The 21,447-nt window shown below is 44.0% G+C and overlaps 1 protein-coding gene across 12 annotated transcripts in view; it reads left to right on the plus strand.

Annotated features, from left to right (window-relative positions):
- FGGY (FGGY carbohydrate kinase domain containing) overlaps positions 1–21,447 on the plus strand; it is a 354,457-nt gene that overhangs the window by 162,587 nt on the left and 170,423 nt on the right. For all 12 annotated transcript variants that reach the window (XR_013999411.1, XR_013999412.1, XR_013999413.1 and 9 more), the window contains one exon: positions 11,277–11,405. Coding sequence is in view for 9 of the 12 variants with exons in the window: in XM_081145346.1 (XP_081001472.1) it covers positions 11,277–11,405 (129 nt within the window). In the remaining 3 variants the exon portion in view is untranslated. The remainder of the gene's footprint in view (positions 1–11,276; positions 11,406–21,447) is intronic.

Consider the following 21,447-nt stretch of genomic DNA (forward strand, 5'->3'; position numbering starts at 1 on the left):
AAACACAAAGACCTGGTCTTTTGAATAATGTCTCTGGGCTGTTGAGTTTTGCCTATGAAACCTGACTGAAGGGACACATTGTTGTCTGCATTCCACATTCTGCCTGATAAATGGTTGTTAAGACAACGGCATAGAAGGTGGAGGGTCATTGATAACCACATGAATTCTTTAAACAAACATGACCAGAGCAAATTCCAGTGTGTGCTTGAAAGCAGTAAAAGAAGAGGCCAGGCTTCAGACAGGTCCTTCCTCTGACTAACTTGATACTCCCTTTAAAAATTAGCTACAGTCAGAGTTGCCCCTACTTTCATTAATAAAGACATTGCCTGTCTTCCAGCAAAAGCTTGACTTTTACAGCATCCCTCCTTTAATAGTACCTGCCCGTGCTCCTGACAGAGCCCCAGAGGAGGGGAGCACAGTCGTTCTCATTGTCTCTCAGTGACACACACACAGAGTAATCACCCAACCCATATTTTATGAACAAATGATCTCAGGTCTTCACAATGTCCCCTCTAGAAGAGTTTATGATTTATATCTGCACAGAAACTGAATTCAGAGACTTTAGGTAACTTTTCCCAAGGCACTTAAAAGCTTGGGGGTGGGGGGTTTGCACAGAATTAGAACCGAGTTCATCCTGACACCTAAGACCACACCCCTCATTCTACAGCCAAGGGCCTCCCTGTAAAAACGAAACAAAAACAAAAACATAAAGAGCAATAAACATTTAAAAAGAGAATATTTCTAAGACAAAATTTGTGCTTTTCAAAACAAGAGTGGGAAGTCTTTTTCGAAGGTAAAATAGTTGGGGGGTGGAAAAAGAAGAAATAGTATATAATTTTGTATTTATTGAGAGGAGCAATTAATTCTGCCCTCTGGGGATGAATTTATGTCTAGCTTATTTGCACATGAAAGTACAAGATTGGCTTCCTTTATATGAAAGTAAGACATCTGGTTGGGAAGTGAAAAAGTTGGTCAATTACCTGAATCCTGTTTGGTCTACGTGGTAGAAAAGCCCCAGATGTCTTCAGGTCACCAGATGTTTGGCATTTTGTGTGGTCAACGCCAGACCCACTGACTGACTTGTTCGCGTGAGAGCTGGCTTTCCCATTCACCCATTGTCCGGAGGCTGTTACCATTTTGTAAACCAGCAGTTTGCAAACAGTAGTCTAGACGAGAGACCAACACTGGCCCCTGACCAAGTGTTCACTGGCGTGTGATGAAATGAGAAAATAAGGTCATAAAAGGAAATGTATTTAATTTAAAAGAATGTCACTTATTTTGAGATCATCTTCCTCCTGTCTTTCAGTGATAATAAAACATTCTGCCAAATGATCTTGATTTCAGGGTTTGTTTTTAATAAATCTGTGGGACTAAATGAAACACTGAGAAGCCTATGTCAGTCCCCAGTTTTCTTTATGTGATTTTTTTTTTTTTTTTTTACTGGATTATGGAAAAAAACAAACTATGAAGATCATTGATTTAAACCTGCTAATATCTTCAGCACAGTAACAGCTAAGATGTTTTCATATATTTCCTAAATTTTCCTATCCCAGCAGTGGGGGAAGTCTCCATGGCAGAACTCTTTGTCTCGGTCTCAAAAGCGTTGGTCATCATAATAGTCAAGGGCGTTGCTTTCAAAATAATAACTTTTCCTTTTGAAACAAGCATTTGGTCCTTAAAATAACTGCAAAGAGGACACCTTCTGCACTTTTAAAACATTTCATTCTGGAGTCGTGTCATGGAGGCATGACCACAGGGAGACACTTTTTGTGCTGGGAAACTGAATTCTATCACTGTGTATATTTTAATGGCTTTCACAGTCTCTGTGGTTTGCTGTCATGACCCCCAAAGCATATATCCCCACATGTTATAACATCAAGGACCTCTCCTCAAGCTTTATAAACTCAGCCAGAATGAACTGAGTAACCAGCCACTGTGTGCCAGGCAATATCCAATGCATCAGGAATACCTGGTCATAATAGCCATAATAATATATTTATTATTCATTTGCCATGTGACAGGCAGCATCCTAAAGTGCTCTGTATGTATTATCTTGCCTGAATCTCATAACCACTTTGGGAGAAAAAAATAGCATTATTGTTACCTTTTTACAGGTAAGGAAACTGTAGCAGGGAAATGAAATCACTTGCCCAGGGAAACAAGCCCTGCGTTTGGTAAAACCAGGATCTCCATCCAAGCCAGCCCACCTCCTAGCCTGAACTGCTGAGTGCTCTGCTAAACCTCTTGCCCCCAAGGAATACATCTACCAAAAGAATTCTGCCCTCGAGGCGGTTATAATCTAAAATAGAAGAAGAGGCACAAGGCAAAAAGCCATTATGTAGAACAGGATGATGTCATGCCGAGAAACATGCTGTGGGGTTGTAGAGGAAAGAGTGATTAATTATGATCTACCCAGGAAAGGCTCTTTGGAGGTGGCCTTAGGCTAGGTGAGAACAAAATAGGGCATCGGCAATTATCTAGAGAATTAGGTCACCGTGGGTGTCAACGTGGATGATTTCAAGCTAAAAAAGACTGCACTTTATGCTCTGAATAGTTCAGAATGGCTGCCTACACTGTTGGAATCCATTGGATTTTTGCCATCTCCCTGGGACTTAGAGCCCTGGCTTAGGTGAGTTTCCTGCCCTAGTTGGGGGTGGGTGCAGGAGGGCAGTGCCACAGCAGGGGTTACGGAAAGTGGAGGAAGTCTGCCTCCAGTCAGGAGCGCTGGGGATCAATCCCAGAGTCTACTGTTGCAGCTGAGTGACCCCAGGAAGCCACCTCCCTCTTGTTTTAGTTTCTGTACAGCAAAAGGAATGCACTGAAGTTGATGGTCTCAAAGGGCCATTTGAAGTCCAGAGTCTCTGTTTTTGGAACCTGCCTTAGGAGAGGAAAGGAAGGAGCTAGAAAATTCAGCATGCTGGGATTTTATATCCCTGGACGTGGCCCTCCATGGGAGCCTCCTGCAAATGAAGCTGCCTGCCTTCTGCACCCATGACAGTCAGCACGCATGTGAGATCATTCTTCCTGGCTCTCATGTCTACCTTCTCTAATCTACATGGCAGAGTAGGAAGATCCCGGACTTTTGAATCTGAGAATTCTGGATCGAAACCTTGATCGGGCCCCTCATCAGATAGGTGCCTTTGAAAAAATTATGTAATCTGTGCTTTTATTTCTACAACTGTAATGTAGTGATTATAATACCAGCCTCATAGGTTTGTTTCTAGCATTGAAGGTGATAGGAACTGAAAAATGCCTAGAACAGTGGTTGGAAACTTGTAGGTTTTGATAAATGGGCACTATTACTATTAAGATATTTATCTTCCTAAAATGCAGGTTGTGTATGCCACTCCTAGGCTCACTGACCTACAATAGTTACTGGTTGTTTATTAGAACAAGTCCAAACCCCTTGGTTTGGTGTCCATCCTGCCTTTCTCAGACCCACTTAGCTATAAGACCTGGGGCTTTTCACCTATAGATTAACCACCATCCACTTCTTGAATCAGACTTGACCAAGTAAGGAGAATTTGAGACCCTTTATTTCAGTAACTGATGATATCCACACTGTCTTACCACCATAGCAACATTGTACCTAGTGAGAGGCTTGGGCCAGCTGGTCGACCATTTCCTAGGCACATGCACATGCATAGGCCTTGATATATTGCATTGTCCCCAAGTTAGAGAGATGAGAGCGTATTACTGGTGGGATTATATTAGGAAACACATTCCTTGTCTCAGTAGCATTCAACAGTTACACTTAATCTAGTCTCCTTATTCCCCCAACTGATACTTATATATCGTGTGCGTGTGTAATATTTTTGTCTAAGTTGATTGATCAGTGTCTTATGGTCTTCTCTTTTTGAAAGAAATCTATAAATTTCTTTTTTGAATGAACATTACTGAGAATTTATGCTCTAGACGCTGCTGGGTGCTGGGGGAGATGAGTACAGAGATAAGTAAAATGGTCTTTGCACTATCCTAATCTAATAGGAGCAAGGGAAAGAGACAAACGGGAAAAGAAAGCATAGCATAAGGGTCATTCAAAATTTGACTTAAAATATACGTTGGGTTTGTTTATTAAACGCCCACTGTAGGTCAGAGTACAAGGCCAGGAATAAAAAATATATAAAAGACAGTCCAAATTATGAAAGAACTTACAAAATATAATAGTTACAAGATATAATTCAGATAAGGCATTGGATGGGACTGGTGTCTACTGAAAATAAGCCGTGTGAGGGCAGGGACCTTACCTATCATATTCCTTAATGCATGTTCAGCATTACAACAGTGCCTGGCACTTAGTGGCTACTCAGTAAACATTTTTATAGTGAATGATGAGGATATCATGATCTAGTTTTACATTTAATCAATAATTCAAAATATAATTTAATGTCTAGTTAAAATGAGATTATTTTTAGGAGGTAAATGAACAACTTAATGTTTCAGAACATGGCTTTCAACAGGTGGCCGAACAGGTCACGTTTGGGTTTTTCATTCATTTCTCTGATTAAGTGACTAGCTCTGGACATGTGCACCTCCCATCTAGGGACAGGAATTATTGGAATGTTTTTCCATCAGTCTTGTATCAGTTGTGATTCTAGGTCTAAAAATCTCTCCGAGGTAACCAGCCCAAGTGAACTGAGATTTCTGTAGAGGAATTCAGTGCTGGGTATGGATCAATCCCCTAATTCTGCCAGTTCTTTTTAAAGTAAGTACCAATAGCCAGGCCACTGGCAGCCATAGGCACAGGACGGTGTTGTGTTTTATTCAGCGAGGGTTCGTGCTTCATGTAACTGGAGCTGCACCATGTTCAGACCAGTTCTCAACCATCTTTGAAACCACCGCAGCACAGAGGATGCCTCCGCGAAACAACAAAATCATGTAAAACACAACATGCTTTTTAAATGACTCCAGCCTATCATTTGAGAGTTGTTCACTCTTGCTTTCGTTCTTTCACCTCTAAACCAAACTGAAAGTGGATTTGGTCTGAAGGGACTTAGAGACCCTCTCTGCTGGCAGGGCAGGGTGTCACTTAGCACCGTCCTGGCCAATCTGATTGGCCTGTTGACTTTGGCAGACATAAGCAGGGACCGGTGCTCCAGTGCTGCCAAGCACAGAGGAACCGGGGTCGCATGCCACCCACGCCCAAACCTCTCTCTGACATTTCCAAGGGCTTGGAGCCAGCTCTCCTCCCCCCCTGGGTTTCATCTCATGTTTGTAGGAACACAAAGGAACACTGAGCCTTCCAGTTAATACAGCACCCTGCCCCCACCTCCCCTTCCTGGAGAGGATAACAGTTCTGTTGACCATTATAATGCATTTTCTGTCTCCCAGCCATCCACACAGTCATTAATTTCTGCTGCTGACATCAGGAAAGAGGATTATGTGTGTGTCTGAAACTGTTCCCAAAGTGCTCATTAGTCATAGATAATTGAAAAACTGGTAGGGGAAGATTTGGTGTAATAGTAGCCCCCGCCTGTGAGGAGGGACTGCAACCACCCGATAATTGTAGGCTCCAGCGTTTGACCGCTCACACCAAACCTGCGCATCTGAATGGGGGTCAGTGGACAGGAGCCCAAGAGCCCTCAGAGCAATTGCTTTTGTACACCCCAAGGTGAGGGTGTGTTCACAGCGACAGAAGCCAGCCGGATCTAAAAAATAAGTGAAGCGTCCTGGGCCTCCCTCCTGCCTTCAGGCTGAGGAACAGGGTGTAGAAAAGGTACACAGGACTTGGCCAGTGTGGCTCAGTTGGCTGGAGCATCATCCAGTGCACCCAAAGGTCACGGGTTCGATTCCCAGTCAGGGAACATACCTAGGTTTTGGGTTCAACCCCTGGTCAGGGTGCATACGGGAGGCAACCAGTCTCTCTCTCTCTCTCTCACCCTCCCTCCCCTTCTTCCTTCACTAAAAAAATCAATAAATTTTTTTTTTTTTTTAAAAGGTGCATAGTATTCTCAGTTTAATTTTCCTTTTAACTTAAGCTAGTTTGTTTTGGTTACAAAAGAAACTCAAGGTCACGGTGTAGAAGCAGCACAAATGGCAGAGAAGAGTGCACTAAGTAACAATATTCTGCACATTTTTCTAGGATTTTTCTGGAAGTATATGCGCTTACATTTTTGTACCCTTTAACAAAATTCACAGATGGGACCCATACTCTGAATACTCTTCTGCATCTTGCCATTTTCACTTAATTTACCTTGGACTTCCTTCCAAAGCCATACCTTAATTCCTCCTCATGCACCTTAATGTTTATGTAGTTTTCTGCTGAGTATATGTGCCTCATTTATTTACCCTGACCATATTGAAGGGGGAACACCTTTTTTAAAAAAGTACACAAGAAATGTTTGTTCAGGGTAGAACAATTAGAAATTATGGATTAGTTAAAAGCAAAAAAAATATATATATATGCATAATTTTTCCGCCCAGAGAAAGCCTTTCTCTATAGTTTTTTCCTCTGAGGAATGTATTTTTACAAATAGTCCATCTACCTTCTTTGTTCTTAAAATGAAGCTATACTCTACATAGTGTTTAGCAGCCTACATTTTTCAGTTGGCTTGATTGTTTTAAAGATCCAAACTATTTCCCATTCTAGCTTTTCTCCACACCGCAGGTTTATTTTCCTAGAAAACAAACCGAGTGCTCCAAGCTGTCGCTGGCGGGGCCTCATTGCCTTGGTTGGAGCTCCTTGCCCTGCCCGAGGTCCCCTGCTGCCTCTCTTATCCAGTCTCCTGAACTACTCCACTCCTTCCTGGTGTCCTTTCTGCTGACATACCGAATGCCTCAAACACCCTGTGTCCCTTGGGGCTCTCTACAGTGAACCCGATTTTTGCTCTAATGGCATTCATTTCCCCTGAGTGTTAGAGTCTGAAACCAGCAATCTGCCACCAGTCCTTCCAGACCAGGCTCAGATGTCACCTTCATCCTGAACTCCTGGGACCAACCTCACCATCCTTCCTCGATGCTCCGGGAACACCACATACATCTCACCTTTAAAGGTTTTTATACTTGGGCCTGAGATCCTTGGTTTGCACAGAATTGAGGTCAGAGGCCCCTCCTACACTTATACCCCCCACCTAGATCTTGGCACAGGGTGGGTGAAAATATATGGGGACCATCATTATCATTGTTGCTGAAATGTTTGTTAAACTGCCCATATGAAGGGCTAAAAGGACTAGAAGAGACTGCAGTTGCAGAGGCTGTGAACCCTGATTAACTCTGGGAAAATCGATGCTGTGAATAATTTAATTTTATGGTGGAAGGAGGATCATTTCGGGAAAAGTTGTCAAGACACACTAATGCCTGCCTCTGAGAGCTCCCCTAGTCCCTCAGCGCCCCTCTGGCAGATGAACTTGAAATAGGGTCTGATGGGTGCTTTCCCCCTGTCATCGTGGGCTCTGCCGAGCTGTTTCCTGTTGTAAACAGAGCTCCTCCTGCTCGGGGTCCACTCTTCCTGAAGGCTGCGCTTCCAATTCAAAGGAGGGATGTTCATCCTGGTGCATCTTTGTTTTCATTCCTAGACCACTGGACTGAGGAGAAGGCCTGGCTCACTGCCCTGGGTTGGGCTCTCTGGAGGCAGAGACTGTGACAGCTTTGGGGGTATAGGATGCTTATTAGGGTTGGCTGCCTGTGACAGGAAGGGGAGTGAGGTCCCCTGCTGCCTCTTGGCCAGCCCAGCAGGGTGCTCTGGAGTAAGTGATGCCCATCAGAGCTCTTCTGTTCCCACTTTGCTAAGTCAGCAGGGGAACACATCACCTGGTCAAGGTGGCCTGAAGGAGCTGGCAGCTGGAGGCTGTCTTCCAACTTCACTCCCCTATGGGCAAAAAGGCCATCCTTAGTGGGGGTTCAAGTGGTGATCTTTTCCTATCTACCAAACCCCTATCCAAGCAACCCCCATGGGCTGCCATTTCTTGCTCCATAAAATGTCTCATATCTGCCTCCATTTCTGCATCTCATCTGCCAATACCTGAAGAAAGGCCCTCACCTTTTCTCTTTGGTTACTGAAATAGCTTCACAGTTGTCTTCCCTCACCCTATTCTGTCCTCTCCTACCACGCAGCCAGAGAGATCTTTAAAAATACACAAATCCAGCCCAGCCGGCCTTGGCTCAGCAGTTGAGCATCGACCTAGGATCCAGGAAATCTTGGTTCGATTCCCAGTCAGGGCACATGCCCAGGTTGTGGGCTCAGTCCCCGGTTGGGGGTATGCAGGAGGCAGCCGATCAATGAATCTCTCTCATTGATGTTTCTCTCTCTCTCTCTCTCTCTCTCTCTCCATTCCTCTCTCTGAAATCAATAAAGATCTATTTAAAATATATATATATACAAATCCAATCACCTCACTCCCTGGCTCAGTGCTCCTTCCGAGGCTCACGGTGGTCTTCCTGGTTACGTTCAGACACCCTAGCCTGGATTACAATGAGTGCACTGTCCTCACTTCCCTCTCCAAACTTACGCCTCCTCCACTCCCTGCCAGGCCCCACCCCAGCTCATGTTTCGGTGTTCTCAGCCCTTTTGGCAGTCTCCTGTCTCTGTTGGCCTTTGCTCAAGATGCTGCCTGTGCTAAGAAATCTACCTGTGTTCCTCCAGCAAAGGACTGGAACCCAGAGCTCCTGGCTGCACGCCCAGGGCTCTCTCTGCACCTCACCAGCCAAGGCTTCTTTCAATTACTGTCCAGGACACTTAGGAGAGTGCCCTGCCCTGCTAATCCTCCTCCTGTCTGGAACCTTTTTTTTTTTTTTTTTTTGATGAAAATTACACCTTTTATGTTTGTTAAGATTGGGGATGTTGGGGATGAAGGTAGAACAGTTCTCATTTAGACCTTCCTATGAAAATGAACTCTTTAAAAAAAATGTGAATGTACAGGCATACCTCAGTGATATTGCAGGTCCGGTGCCATACCTCCACAGTAAAGCAAGTATCACAATAAGGCGAGTTGTAATCTTTTTGCTGGTGGAGGGTCTTTCCTCCAATGTGTAAAAAAGGCAACACCTGGGAAGCGCAATCAAGTGAAGCACATTAAGCAAGGTCTGCCTGTGGTGGGCATGATTTCCAAATGGTGCTCCTTTTTAAACACGTTTGTTCCAAAAATTCTTCTCTTGATACCTTCATTCACTTAAAACTTTTTTTTAAAAAATAGCTGCACCAAAATGTAATGTAATGGGTAAGAAAGTGGGCAGGTTTGGTATTGGTCAGATGGAATCTGTGGGCTGCCTGACTGCGGAATTCCCTTTCGTTTGATAAACGTGACTTTCCCTATCCATCTGTGCAATGGGGACAATAACGGTACCCCTCACAGTGGGGTGTTGTGATAATGAAGTGAGAAAATGCGTGGTATGTCCTTAGCACAGGCCCTGGCACAGAAGTGCTCACTGAATGGGAATGCTGCCCGTTATGTGCTATGTACGAGACATAGCGACATAATTAAGTAGCATCCAGGGCCAAACTGTGCACAGCTCGGGGCACTGCTCTCTTCCAGGTGTCTGCTGGCCTGGGCATTCAAAGCAACTAGAGATCCTCCTTGCTTCCCACCCCAACATTTGAGCATCTCAACCTTAGGGATCCAATAGAAATGCAATATGAGTGACATATGTAACTTAAAATGCTCTAGTACCTGCATTAGAGTAAAAAGAAATAGGTGAAATTAATTTTAATATATATTATATAACCTAATAAATAAAAAATACTCAACATGTAATTGATATAAAATTATTAATGAGATATTTTACATTTATTTTTCTGTGTTATCTTTAACATCTGGTGTATATTTTCCACTGATTACACCTTGGTTCAGACACTAAATTTCTATTGTAAGTACTTGATTTAGATTTCTTAAAATTAACATTGAAAAGTAGATTTGTACACTCAAGTTCCAAATGTACTTGAAACTTTGGTAACTGAATTGTGTATCAGCTTTTAAATTTAAAGTGAAATGAATTAAGTGAAAAATTTGGCTTCATAGTTACTCCAGCCGCATTTTCAGTGCTCCATCCACGTGTTCCTAGTGGCTGCGTTATTGGAAAATGACACTTCAGAAGCCATTGTTTCAATCTTTTTCCTCCCCCTTTTCTTAGCTAAATGTTTTTCAAATTCAGTTCTAGAAAGAAATTCATTACCTAAAATGGAGACAAATGTGTTGTGGAGGTGCTTTGTTTCCAATTAGAGGAGGCTGGTGAGCCATTCACCCTCTGCCTCCCTCTAACCCCCACCCTCAGCTCCACCCCCAAGAAGTCCAGAAGCCCCTTTGGGCATCCCTGGAGCTCCAGGGAACAGTTAACACATGGATGGTGTCTTAGCAAAGAGCAAATTGCTGACCACACATTCAGAATCATAGAACCTTGGAGCTCAGAGGCATCTTGGTGTATACCCGAGTCTACCCCACCCCTCCTTGCACTGCAGGGATACTTATAAATTCCTTGGCAGTGGGAAGAGGGAGGGCTTAGCCTCTGCTAAACACCTGGGAGCAGATGGATCTCTTCATTCTGTTCTGACTTACAAGGTTCTCCATGTCCTGATCTCATCTCTAACTAGGTTGGGGGCAAGGACTGCCTTTTACAGAGTCACAACGCCCACACAGAGCAAGACAATCAGTAAATTCTTAACTGAGGGCCCGACTGACTGCAGGAATTCAAGGCCACTTGAAATATCAGGGTCGCTGCATTGCACAACTCCAAAGAACACCATTCAGATTGTATTCTGTGGTTGTGCAAGTAGCAACCTTGTAAAGTTTAGACTGGGCTTTCTTTTCCAACTGAGAAAAAACTTAAGAATTCTTTATTGGAGAAAATTACTCTCTTATCCTCTGACAGGAAGCAACTACATGAGTAAATTTTCTCAACTTTCTTAGGAATATATGTTCATCAGGGAATGTGTATGGCTGTGTGAACATGTGCGTGCATCTGTGTGTGTGTGTGTGTGTGTGTAAGCTATGCTGGTAGAGCTGCTCTTTTAGGAGGAAACAGTTTGACTATTTAAACCTAGTCTTTAAGAGGCCACTGCATATATATCTTTTGGAATTTCCTATTAATGGAATGCAGTTTGAAAGATGCCTTAGAGCTCCTGGCTTTGTAGAACACCCCAGAGCATGACCCGTAAGAACCAAGAACATATACCTGTCACCAAGTGAGCAAAGGGACTGTGTGTGGCTGCATGGTTTCCATCTTCCTGAAGTTGAGGAAGTGCAGAGGAAAGGGGAGGGAGCAGAGGGGTCCTCTTAAGAAATCCCTTTGTCTGCTTTTGTGTTTTTCAAACTGACAGGTGTTTGTTTTTTCTCATGTCTACACAGGAAACCAAGTGCTGCCTCCCGGAGCTTCTCTTGGAAATGGGCTTACCCCAGAGGCAGCGAAAGACCTTGGCCTTCCAGCTGGCATCGCCGTGGCAGCCTCGCTTATTGATGCCCATGCGGGAGGACTAGGTAATCCTCTCCCACTCCATGTCCACTAGCAATGCTGTTTTCACATGAATTATTCCCCAGAACCTGAGGCACTCCTTTCCTGTTTTTAAAACAAAGGCCAAGGGCTGGTGATTCAAGATACAGTAATAAAAAGCCTTTTCACAGTTAGGCATTTGGATAGACTTATAGAACTTTTAATTCAAAAATGGAATTTATTGATAATTTTATTAATTTTTCCATGTAGAAAAAAATTGACCTGAATCAATATGTCGGTGGTTCTTTGGTTTACTGAAAATTTGAAAAAGATACCTTCACTTCCAACTAGCATGTATGATGAAATCCTATTTATTTGTACTATTTTTTCTAAAGGGGCCCCAAAATTCTTACAAGTCTAATTGATTTATTTTCATAATATATTTGGCTTATATTCTATCCAATTACTCGAGTGTAGCCTTGATTTCATCTCCTAAATAATTCTCAGACCTAACGTTCATGTATTCATTATTTCAAAGGTCCACTGAATACTTACTGTGTCCTAATAACGGTGCTAGGACACTGAATTTAAAATGAAATCAAGGTCTCTTCCCCCAAAAGCAATGGCAAGGCAGAAAATGAGATGAGGGTTGCAGTGAGTGTGGTAGCTGGACCCTCTCCCTGACCCTTGCTGCATTTGGGGGGCGGGGTGAAAGGGGGTTGTTCAGATTCTCAATATCTCTCACTTCAACTATAGCCATATCTTTTATTCTTAGTTATTCTTTCTAACAGTTTTTTTAAAAAAATTATGATTTAGCCTGGCCGGGCGTGGCTCAGTGGTTGAGCGTTGACCTAGCATCCAGATCGCGGTTTGATTCAGGTCAGGGCACCTGCCGGGGTTGTGGGCTTGATCCTCAGTCGGGGGCGTGTGGGAGGCAGCTGATCAGTGACTCTCTCATCATTAATGTTTCTATCTCTCTCTCTCCCTCTTCTTTCCTCTCTCTGAAGCCAATAAAGATATATATTTTTTAAAAGTTATGGTCTAAACCTCATGAGATCAATTTAATAGATTATGACCATTGAATTTTTAGAATAGAACAGGCCAGAGTAGAAAACATCAGAGCGCATCTCACAGAGCAAGCTCTGTTTTATGAATGTATGTTACCATTTTATGTCTGTGTGCATGTGTGTACTGGATTCATGATGAAAATGAGTTTCTCACCATGGGTCATAGTAAAAAAATCTTCAAAATATATTCTAGTCTATACTTCATATTACAGCCAGGAGTTATCTTTTAAATACTTACCTAGAATTGCATTCCCAAAACGCTGCCTGAGGATCACACCTCTGTGTCTTTGCATGTGGATTTCTCTTATGATTGGTCCTCACTTCTCCCCATGGCGAACTCCTGCTCTCACTTGAAGACTCATATCAGATGCTTTCTTCTCTGCATAGCCTTCCATGGAACACTCAGATTTAGGTAGAAATTCTCTAAGTTGTACTTCTTTCAGCACTTTTCCCTACCCCTACTGAGGAAATGATCGCGTCCATGGACTTTCAGGGTAGGACAAGCTCTCGTTGATCTGTGAACGTGTCTGTCTTATACGCATCTCTGTGTGTTTAGGATCTAACATAGTGTCTGAGGCATGGTGGATGGTAATACATGTGGATTGGTTGAATGGTGGATGACAGAGATTACAGGCAAGGGTGTTTCTCTCCCTTTTCAGTATGAGCAGTCTGTGCTTTTGATTGGAATGTCATGGTTTTGATTTTTAAGGATGGGCACAGAGAGAACTTGTGGTCTAGGTAGGTTCCTGTCCCCTAGTAATCCTGACATCCATCATGTTTGAGACCAGGGAAGCTTTTCTATCATGCTTTTCCACTTATCCCTGGGGTGACAGTCTCAATCACCCATCCCCACCAGGGGACAGACCACCTTAGGCTGAAAGAAAGAGGACTGCACCTTGGGGAGCGTCAGGCCTCAATTTCCTTGTCAGTTTCCCAGGCCTCCCTAAGGGATGAATCAGTATGCCTTCCTCCTTCTGCCCAGGGCTCACTCTGCCCTCCAGGAGGGGAATCTGCTTTCTCTGTGGCACCTGGAACTCGTAGACACTCAGAGAGTATTGGGTGAATTGGACTGGGAGGAACCTAGGCCATTCAATGGTCCCACTGTTTTCCTAAATCAGTGAAAAGTATTTTACCCTTAGAGGTTTTGGCTGAGGCCTTTTGTTCCCTTTAAAATACAAATACTCAAGTTAGTGAGTTTCCCTTATATTTTCCAAAAGTAAGTTAAGTGGAAGCATAGGAGAAGGACTTTGGGTTCTTAAAGGGCCTAGCTTAGGCGCCAGCAGTGGCTGGGAAGGGCACAGGAAAGGGATTCTCAGTGACAGTGAGACAGTAAAGACCTACCTAACTTTTGTGACCAAGTTTTATTCTTCTTATCCTTCCTGTACCTCCACCTGTCCCTTCACCTAGCAGCCACGTCAGGATTACATGCCTGGGAAGGAGAGGAGGCCTGGGAATGGACATTCACTCTCATTTCCAACTCTGCTGTCACCCTCACCAGGATATGGACAACAGTCCTGAAAATCTTAAAAGATTATCCACCTGTCTAACCATGTCGTCACTAAAGATATATACTGAGTGCCTGCAAGCCTGGCAGTCACTGCTCTGGGCACCGGGGATTATCAGCCGTGCACACAGCAGACAAAGCCCCACTCTTCTTGGAGAGAGAATTCTGGTTGTTCCCTCCTGGCCTGCGTGTCTGTAGCTCATTTGAGATGCTGTGATAAGGGCTCTGAACATGGAGTCTGAACATTTGGATGTAGTTTCCTGTTCTCCCTACCTGTGTGCCTTGGGCCAGATCATGCCTCTTCACATTTCTGTTTCCTCTTAGATAGCAATGGCCCCTCACAGCATTGTTATAGAGCTAGTGATGCAAGTAGGTAAAGCAGCTGGCATAGCAGCTGGCACACAGTAGGCATGTAATATTGAGGTATCTCTTTGGTTTTCTTACTCTGCAACCACAATGCCTGACACAAAGGAAGAGCTTTATAAAAAATGGGAGTTCTCTGAGTTACTGCCCCGTAAGAAGTGTACCAGGAGAACGCTCTCCCTTTGGAGAGGCAGTTGGGAAAGAACATCAGGTTTCTGGACTCTGTCCGCCTTCCCCGACTCGGCCCCAGTGTTCCTCCCTGGCTCTCTGTTACAGGGCACAGGGGTCACTGCTTTAAGATGCAGTGTATTTTGAGGTCAGAAACAACCTCAAGAAATGGATTGATGAGATCCGTGTTAAGAGATCGCTGAATGTCAGGGCGAGAGTTCAGGTTTGGGGTTGGAATTGGATGCCATCCAGGCCTCACCAGAACAAGCCCTGACAGTTAGGGCCCCTTCAAGCGCCGGCCTGGCATGGCCTCCCTTGCACCCCGCATTCTGACTGGTAGGAGGGGCCAGTGCTCTGCTTTGGAGAAATCCTCCCGGACTCTTATTCTCAAGGGGAAGCCAGAGACTAGAGGTTCAAGATCAAAGAAGCAAGTAAAACTCAGCTCATGCTTTTTCCAGCTCTGGAAAAAGAAGAAGGACTTTGTGGGAATACAAACCAAAGATAAAAGGACAGTTTGTTCTTAAGGTGCTGGTTAGTAAGCTCTCCAGCAGACAGCCAGAAGATAGGAGTAGCTTTGTTTGCTCTTTGTGGGGGTGGTTCTGGCCAGGGCTCCTGCTGCTGATATTTTTCTAGCTTATAAAAATAGTGTTAACTCTGTTCCAGGTCTGTTCTTGGCTCCAGCACCCGAGCTGTCCTGAAAGGCAAAAACAACCTGATTTCTGTCTCAGGCTCCTCTCCTCTCAGTTGTTTTTATCGATCAGACGAACTGCTGATTATCTAGCAAATCTTGAATCTGGTGCCGTCTCCTCTGGGAGCCTTCCCTGGCGCCCCCAAGCTGACTTACGCACTCCTTGTGGTTTGCTCTACTGTTTCTTGGACTTGCCTCCATTACTGTACACATTGTCCAGTTTTGTGTGTGCAACTTTGTCGCATTTACCAGTTTGTAAACTCTTTGAGAGAAAGCACAGAATCCCAGCAACTAGCCCAGTGCTTTGCACACTGAGGACTCTTAACTTGTGCATATTCAGTGACTGACTGACTGAGGGAGTGATATTAGAACAGAACTATAGTGACCTCTCATTACGGAGGCAGTTGTCCCTATGTAGTAGGTATACCTGGCTCGATTCTCCATGAAGCAAAACAGTGTGCTTTGAGCACTTCCTGATCCACTCCTAGATTCTAGAAATCAGTGTGCTTTGTGCTTCCATCACATTAGCAGGTGTTGGTCAAAGGCAAGCTTTGGGCCTGGGTTTAGTATCATTCTTTGATTCCAGATACTGGATTCTTTGCAAGATGTTGAATTGGTTTACATTGCTCATCTGAGTTGCAGAGTCAAACCTCAATGAAGATTTTTGAATTTCTTTCTTTGTTTCTTCTTCCCTTTTTTTTTTTTTAATTGCAGAAGAATTGGTTTAGCTAGTCCTGCAAAAAGAGCTTCAGGTCTGTGCACTCCTAAAGCAAAACATAATTTGATCCAGTGAACAATAAAACATGCCAATTTTCCTGGCTCACTGTTATCAGTGTTCTAGAAGCAACACTGAGTCTGAGAGCTACTTTACACATACTATTTATTTTGTTCCCTTTGTCAGATGAGACCGTGATGCTCACAGAGAAAACCTGCCCACGTTCACACAGTTGATGCAGATGCCTGATTTAAGCCATGCCCTCTGATGCCGGAGCTCTCACTTCTAGTCACTGTGCCATGTGGAAAGAAGGGCTTTTCTATTACAATGTGAGCCATTCTACTCTTGGATTTGACCCTTAAAATATCATTTGAGCAAGTAACAAATATTTAAAATAGAAAGTCTTTCAATAAATATTCATTGATGGCCCATTTTACTAGTTGATGGGTGTGTAAGGTGGATAGGAGAGAGAACTGGACTTCTGGGAATTTGTAGTCTAGTAGAGAAAATAAACATTAAATAAACAATTGCAATTATATGTGCCAAGTATGGAGAGCTTTAAAAAAACATAGAATGTGTCCAAAATTGAGAGGAGGTTACGCCTGGTGATGGAATTACATTTCTTGCCATATTATTGCTTCTTGGTAAACTGAAATTTATTTACTCATTGTAACTTTTAAACTCCAGTTAGGCTTTTGTCTTAATCCCAATAACATCATCATTAATAAACACAAGCATTAGAACCATTTCTCTTATTGGTACTATCACTACTATGACCATTCTTTCTTGCTTTCTATGTGCCAGGAACTCTGCCTGACACTTGACATAGTTTGTCTTTTGCTTCTCACAATGATCCTTCAAGGCAGAAGTTATTTTCCATTCTGTACATGAGGAGATTAAAGGCAGTAAGCATAACATTTCCATAATCGCATAACTAGTGTTATGGCGAGATTTGAACTTGAGTCTGACTTCAAAGTTCATATTGTTTTCCTCTATACTAGTGCTTCTCAACCAGGGGTGATTTTAACACACACACCCCTCCCAGGGGAAACTGGCGATGTCTGAAGACATTTTTTGATTGTCATGACTGGGGAAAAGTGGAAAGGTACTGACACATGGCGGGCAGAGGCCAGGGATGCTGCTAAATATCCCGCAAAGCTCAGGACTGCCCCCAATAAAGCATCGTCCAGCCTCACATGTCAGTAGTGCTGAGGATGAGAAACCCTGCTCGAAACCCAAACATCTCCATCGATGTTATTTCCCTTCATCAATTCAGTTGATTTTTGTAGAAGCCAAAAAGCAGCCCAAAATAAGGGTTCTGCTAATATATTAGCACTTTGTCAACATACCTGTTGTGACATGAACTCTTCAGTGAAAAGAGTTGTGAGATAAGACAGTAGAAGTGAAGACTGTGGAATGGGGAGCACAGGGTGATTCCCACCCCATCTGTCTTCCGAAAAGTCAGCCACCCTGGAGCACTTGTCCTTTCAACACATCACCCGCAGTCTGTGCTCTGCGCACGCCCTTCCCTTGCTTTGGGGCGGCCTTCCCTTCTCTCTGCACCTGGACAGGCCTGCTCCTGCGTCAGCACTCACTCTCAATGTTGCTTCCATGTGGAAACTTCTCCCAGCTCAGCCCCACTCCTTGGAAGAATGAATCACTCCCTACTCTGTTTCCACAACACGGTGCACCTGCTTCAGTTTTCCCACCAAATCGTTTTCACCTCTGTGTGCTCCTCACCCAGCAAAGAACCCAGAGTCAGTCCTCAGGAAATCGGAGAATTAATTAAGATAATAAATGTGCCCTGGCCCGTGTGGCTCAGTTGGTTGAGCATCAGCCCATGCGCAAGAAGGTTGCCAGTTTGATTCCCAGTCAGTCACATGCCTGGGTTGTGGGCTCCATCCCCAATAGGGGGTGTACAGGAGGCAGACGATCTCCCCCTCACTCTAAAATTAATAAAAACATGTTTTATTTATTTATTTTTTTATTATTATTATTTTAAATTTTATTTTTGTTTAAAATAGTACAAATGTCCCTTTTTCTCCCCAATGACCCTTTCCCCCTGTTCCTTCCCCCTCCCCAGTCCCTCTCCCCACCATTGTCCGTGTCCTTGGGTTGTGCATTTATGCATATAAATTCTTTGGTTACTCTCTCCCCCTCCACCCCCCCCGCCCCCCTCCATCCCTCTAAAAGATAAACATTTGACAATTTCAAAAGCTCAGAAACAAGGATTTCTAAATTTGGGTGAGGGAAACTATGAAAAATATAGATTTCTAGGCACCTACCCCACCGAGGAGTCTAGTACAAGGTGAAAGATGTCCCCTGATACCGAGAGGAGACAGCCTGTGGGACAAGCTGGCAGTGGACACACGGGTCAGAAGCAGCAGTGATGTGCAAGTGCCGGGCAGACAGATTGGACTAAACCACAACTCTGCTGAGAAGGAGCCAGGAACTGGGGGCAGGAGGGAGAGTATCCAAGACAGAGAAGGTGGATCCAAAGAGGCAGACGGGCTGTAGGGGATGGAGGGGGTTAGAAGAGCAGATAAAGCGATGCCAGGGAATCTGAAGGAGCAAAGCAGCGTCAGTGCCTGAGCAGACGGAGCAGGGTCAGTTCCCGGGAGTTCCTGGATGTGGGTCAGGGAGGGGGGCGGGAAGGAGTTTGTTAATGTGATTTTGAGTTTATCGTTTTAAATTTAAAGAGAACCACTGCGCCCTGAGACCTGAGCAGCTGCTTGAGCTGTGGCGAGGCGCAGAGAGGAGGTGTGTGGGAAGGATAGCTCTGGGTTTCCTGTTCCCAGGCCCCTAGGCTTTCCTGGACATCTGCGCTTCTCTGGGCTGCGGAGGACTGGCCTTCACCAGCAGACCAGTTTTTGTTCTGTGGTCAGAAAGTTGGGAAGAGCCTGGGGCCTTGGGGCTGCAGCCAGCTCCCCCTGTCCTACCCCGTCCTACTCATCTCTAAATCTTGTGCTACACAACCCAGCTGTGAACCTGCCCTGAAATGGTGACAGCTGTAGTTTGATGTTCGTGCTTCTGTTTGGATAATGAGTGATCGTAGGCTTTAGAGCTAAAAGGCTGCTCAAAGATTTTCTGTACCAGATTCTTCAATCTGCAGGTGAGAAGACTGAGGCCCAGAAAAACAGTGAGTCGTCCAGGTTACCCCAGCAAATCACACTCAGAACTGAAGTTAGAAACTGAGAGTCCTAAGGCATCGGCCAGGGCCCAGCCCCCATTATGCTGCACTGTCTCCAGATTAGGGACAGGGAATGAGTCCCGGAGTCTGGGGCTCTATCAGGCCTGTGAAATAAAACCGGGCTTATTAAGCCAGGCTAGCTATTTTCTGACTGTGTAGTAGGGAGATCAGTGATATTAAAGTTGATATTCTGTCAATTAACATTGATATTAATCCCATGTGTGTGGTGACTTACCATTTTCAAACCATCACGCAGGTGTTTTTATCTCCTGTAACAGTTGAGTAAACTGACACCTAGTGGGTAAAAGGATTCACCTAAAGTTACAGGATCAGGAAGGGTTGGATTAAAACTCAAACCCTGATCTGTGTGTCTCTCCCCATGACTTCACATGTGCTTTGGTGCAGCTTTTGTGTCAAACCATGAAACAAGTGCCACCAAGTCAGTGGAGCAGGAATGTCTCGACCCAGTGGGAGTTCTGTGCCCAGAGCCCCTGATTTCATCAGCTTCAAAAACTTCTCTAATATTCAGAGGGAATTTTTAATGAGAAAGTTCTACTTATTCTCTCATGTATTTACATGTGACTGAAAAGATGAGCTGCTATTTTCCTTCGCTGAGCTTGGGAATGAAAACAAAAAGAATAACCCAGCCCCAGGTTCCCATGCTGCCAACCACCTGTTAGGAAGACTTCCCACTCCGAGTTCAAAAGGTAGAGGACTGCTGGAAAAGTGCTTGTGTGGGGGCCCAGTGTCTAATATTGCACTTACGTCACTGCTTACAAGAGTAGGCTTACCCCCAAGGCCCACTGTTTTTCATGGCACAGAAACTCAGCACGTGGTGCTTCACATCCATTTAATATCCCTGAGCGCTCATGTTTACTTTGGGGCTTGCACGTCAGCAGCTGTTGGTGGGAAAATGCACATCTCCAGTTATCACCCCTCAGCGGCAACCTCCTGTCTGAACTGCTGGCTGCTTCCTATCATCTCTCCATAGGCCTGGTTAATTTCCTTGGTTTTCATTTTTCTCTTAGCTGTGCATCCATATAAGTCATTATAAAGAGCAAAGAGAAATGCTTTTTTGATGTCACCGTCCTGGGATCTAGGGATTTCCTCATGGCACCCTGCAGCCAGTGTAGGTGTCTGGACTAACTGAGAAGAAACAATTCTTGGAATATAGAAAAGTTGCACTAGTCTTCAGTTATATTATTGAGCAGCAGACCTCACCCCAGCTTTCTGTAACTCTAATCCTCATTGTACTCTGTACTGTGGCTTTGATGTGAGAATTTGGCTTCTGAAGACAATGAAAATGATAAATCTTAAGGACACAAAGCACAATACTTAAGAACATATAACTTATTCAAATCCTGGTTCCAGCTGGGAAGTCACCTGACACTCTGTCCTCAGTTTCGCCTCTGATGAAATGAGAACAGTAATGGTACCTGTCCCACAGAGTTCTTTGAAGAGTAACAAGCTAATATCTGTAAAGTACGTAGAACAGTGTGTGACAGTGTTCTGTATGTTTAGTTATGATTAATGGGATCTCCACAGTTTTATATTATGAATGCTAACAGTAGGCAAGAGAAATTCAGATTTATCCTATTTTACAGTTGTGTGATGTCTTTTTTGTATGTGCCAGGCATTGTTACAGATGTGTTGGATATGGAGTACAAAGAGAAATTCCTAAAGCCCTACTCTCATGGAGTTTCTATCCTGCCATGGGAGTTCATAAACTCTCATATAAACATGTGTGCATATCTTTATGTACATTGTATGTATTCATGTGTAAATGCATGTATGTATGTACAAATGCATGTGAGTGTCAAGAAGACAAAAATCATGACCACAGAAGAAATACACAACTTTAACATAGACAATGAAGACATTGCAATTATTGAAGATTTTGCTTGCCTTGGTTCAATCATCAATTCAAATGGAGGCTGCAGCCAAGAAATCAAGAGAAAGAGCTGAGACTCGGAAGGGCAGCAATGGAAGAATTAGGAAAGACCACCAAGAGCAAAGATGTGCCATTAGAGACCAAGGCCAAGTTCATCCACACCCTTGCGTTCCCAGTTACTATGTACGGATCCGAAAGTTGGACAGTGAAGAAGGCAGATAGGAAAAAATTGATTCCTTTGAAGTATGGTGTTGGAGAAGAGCTCTATGGGCAGCCAGAAAGATGAACAAGTGGGACCTAGAGCTAATTAAGCCTAAAGAATCACTAGGGCCAAAAATAACAGAACTGAAGCTGTCCCACTTTGGGCACATCATGAGAAGGCAGGGTTCTTTGGAAAAGACAATAATGCTGGGAAAAACAAGGCAGCAGGAAAAGAGGAAGACCAAGTAGGAGATGGATTCACTCCAAAAAGAAGCCTTAAGTGTACCGATCTGGTACTCTTA

This window comes from Miniopterus schreibersii, assembly GCF_964146895.1.
Source record: "Miniopterus schreibersii genome assembly, chromosome: 8".
Taxonomy (NCBI): Eukaryota; Metazoa; Chordata; class Mammalia; order Chiroptera; family Miniopteridae; genus Miniopterus; species Miniopterus schreibersii.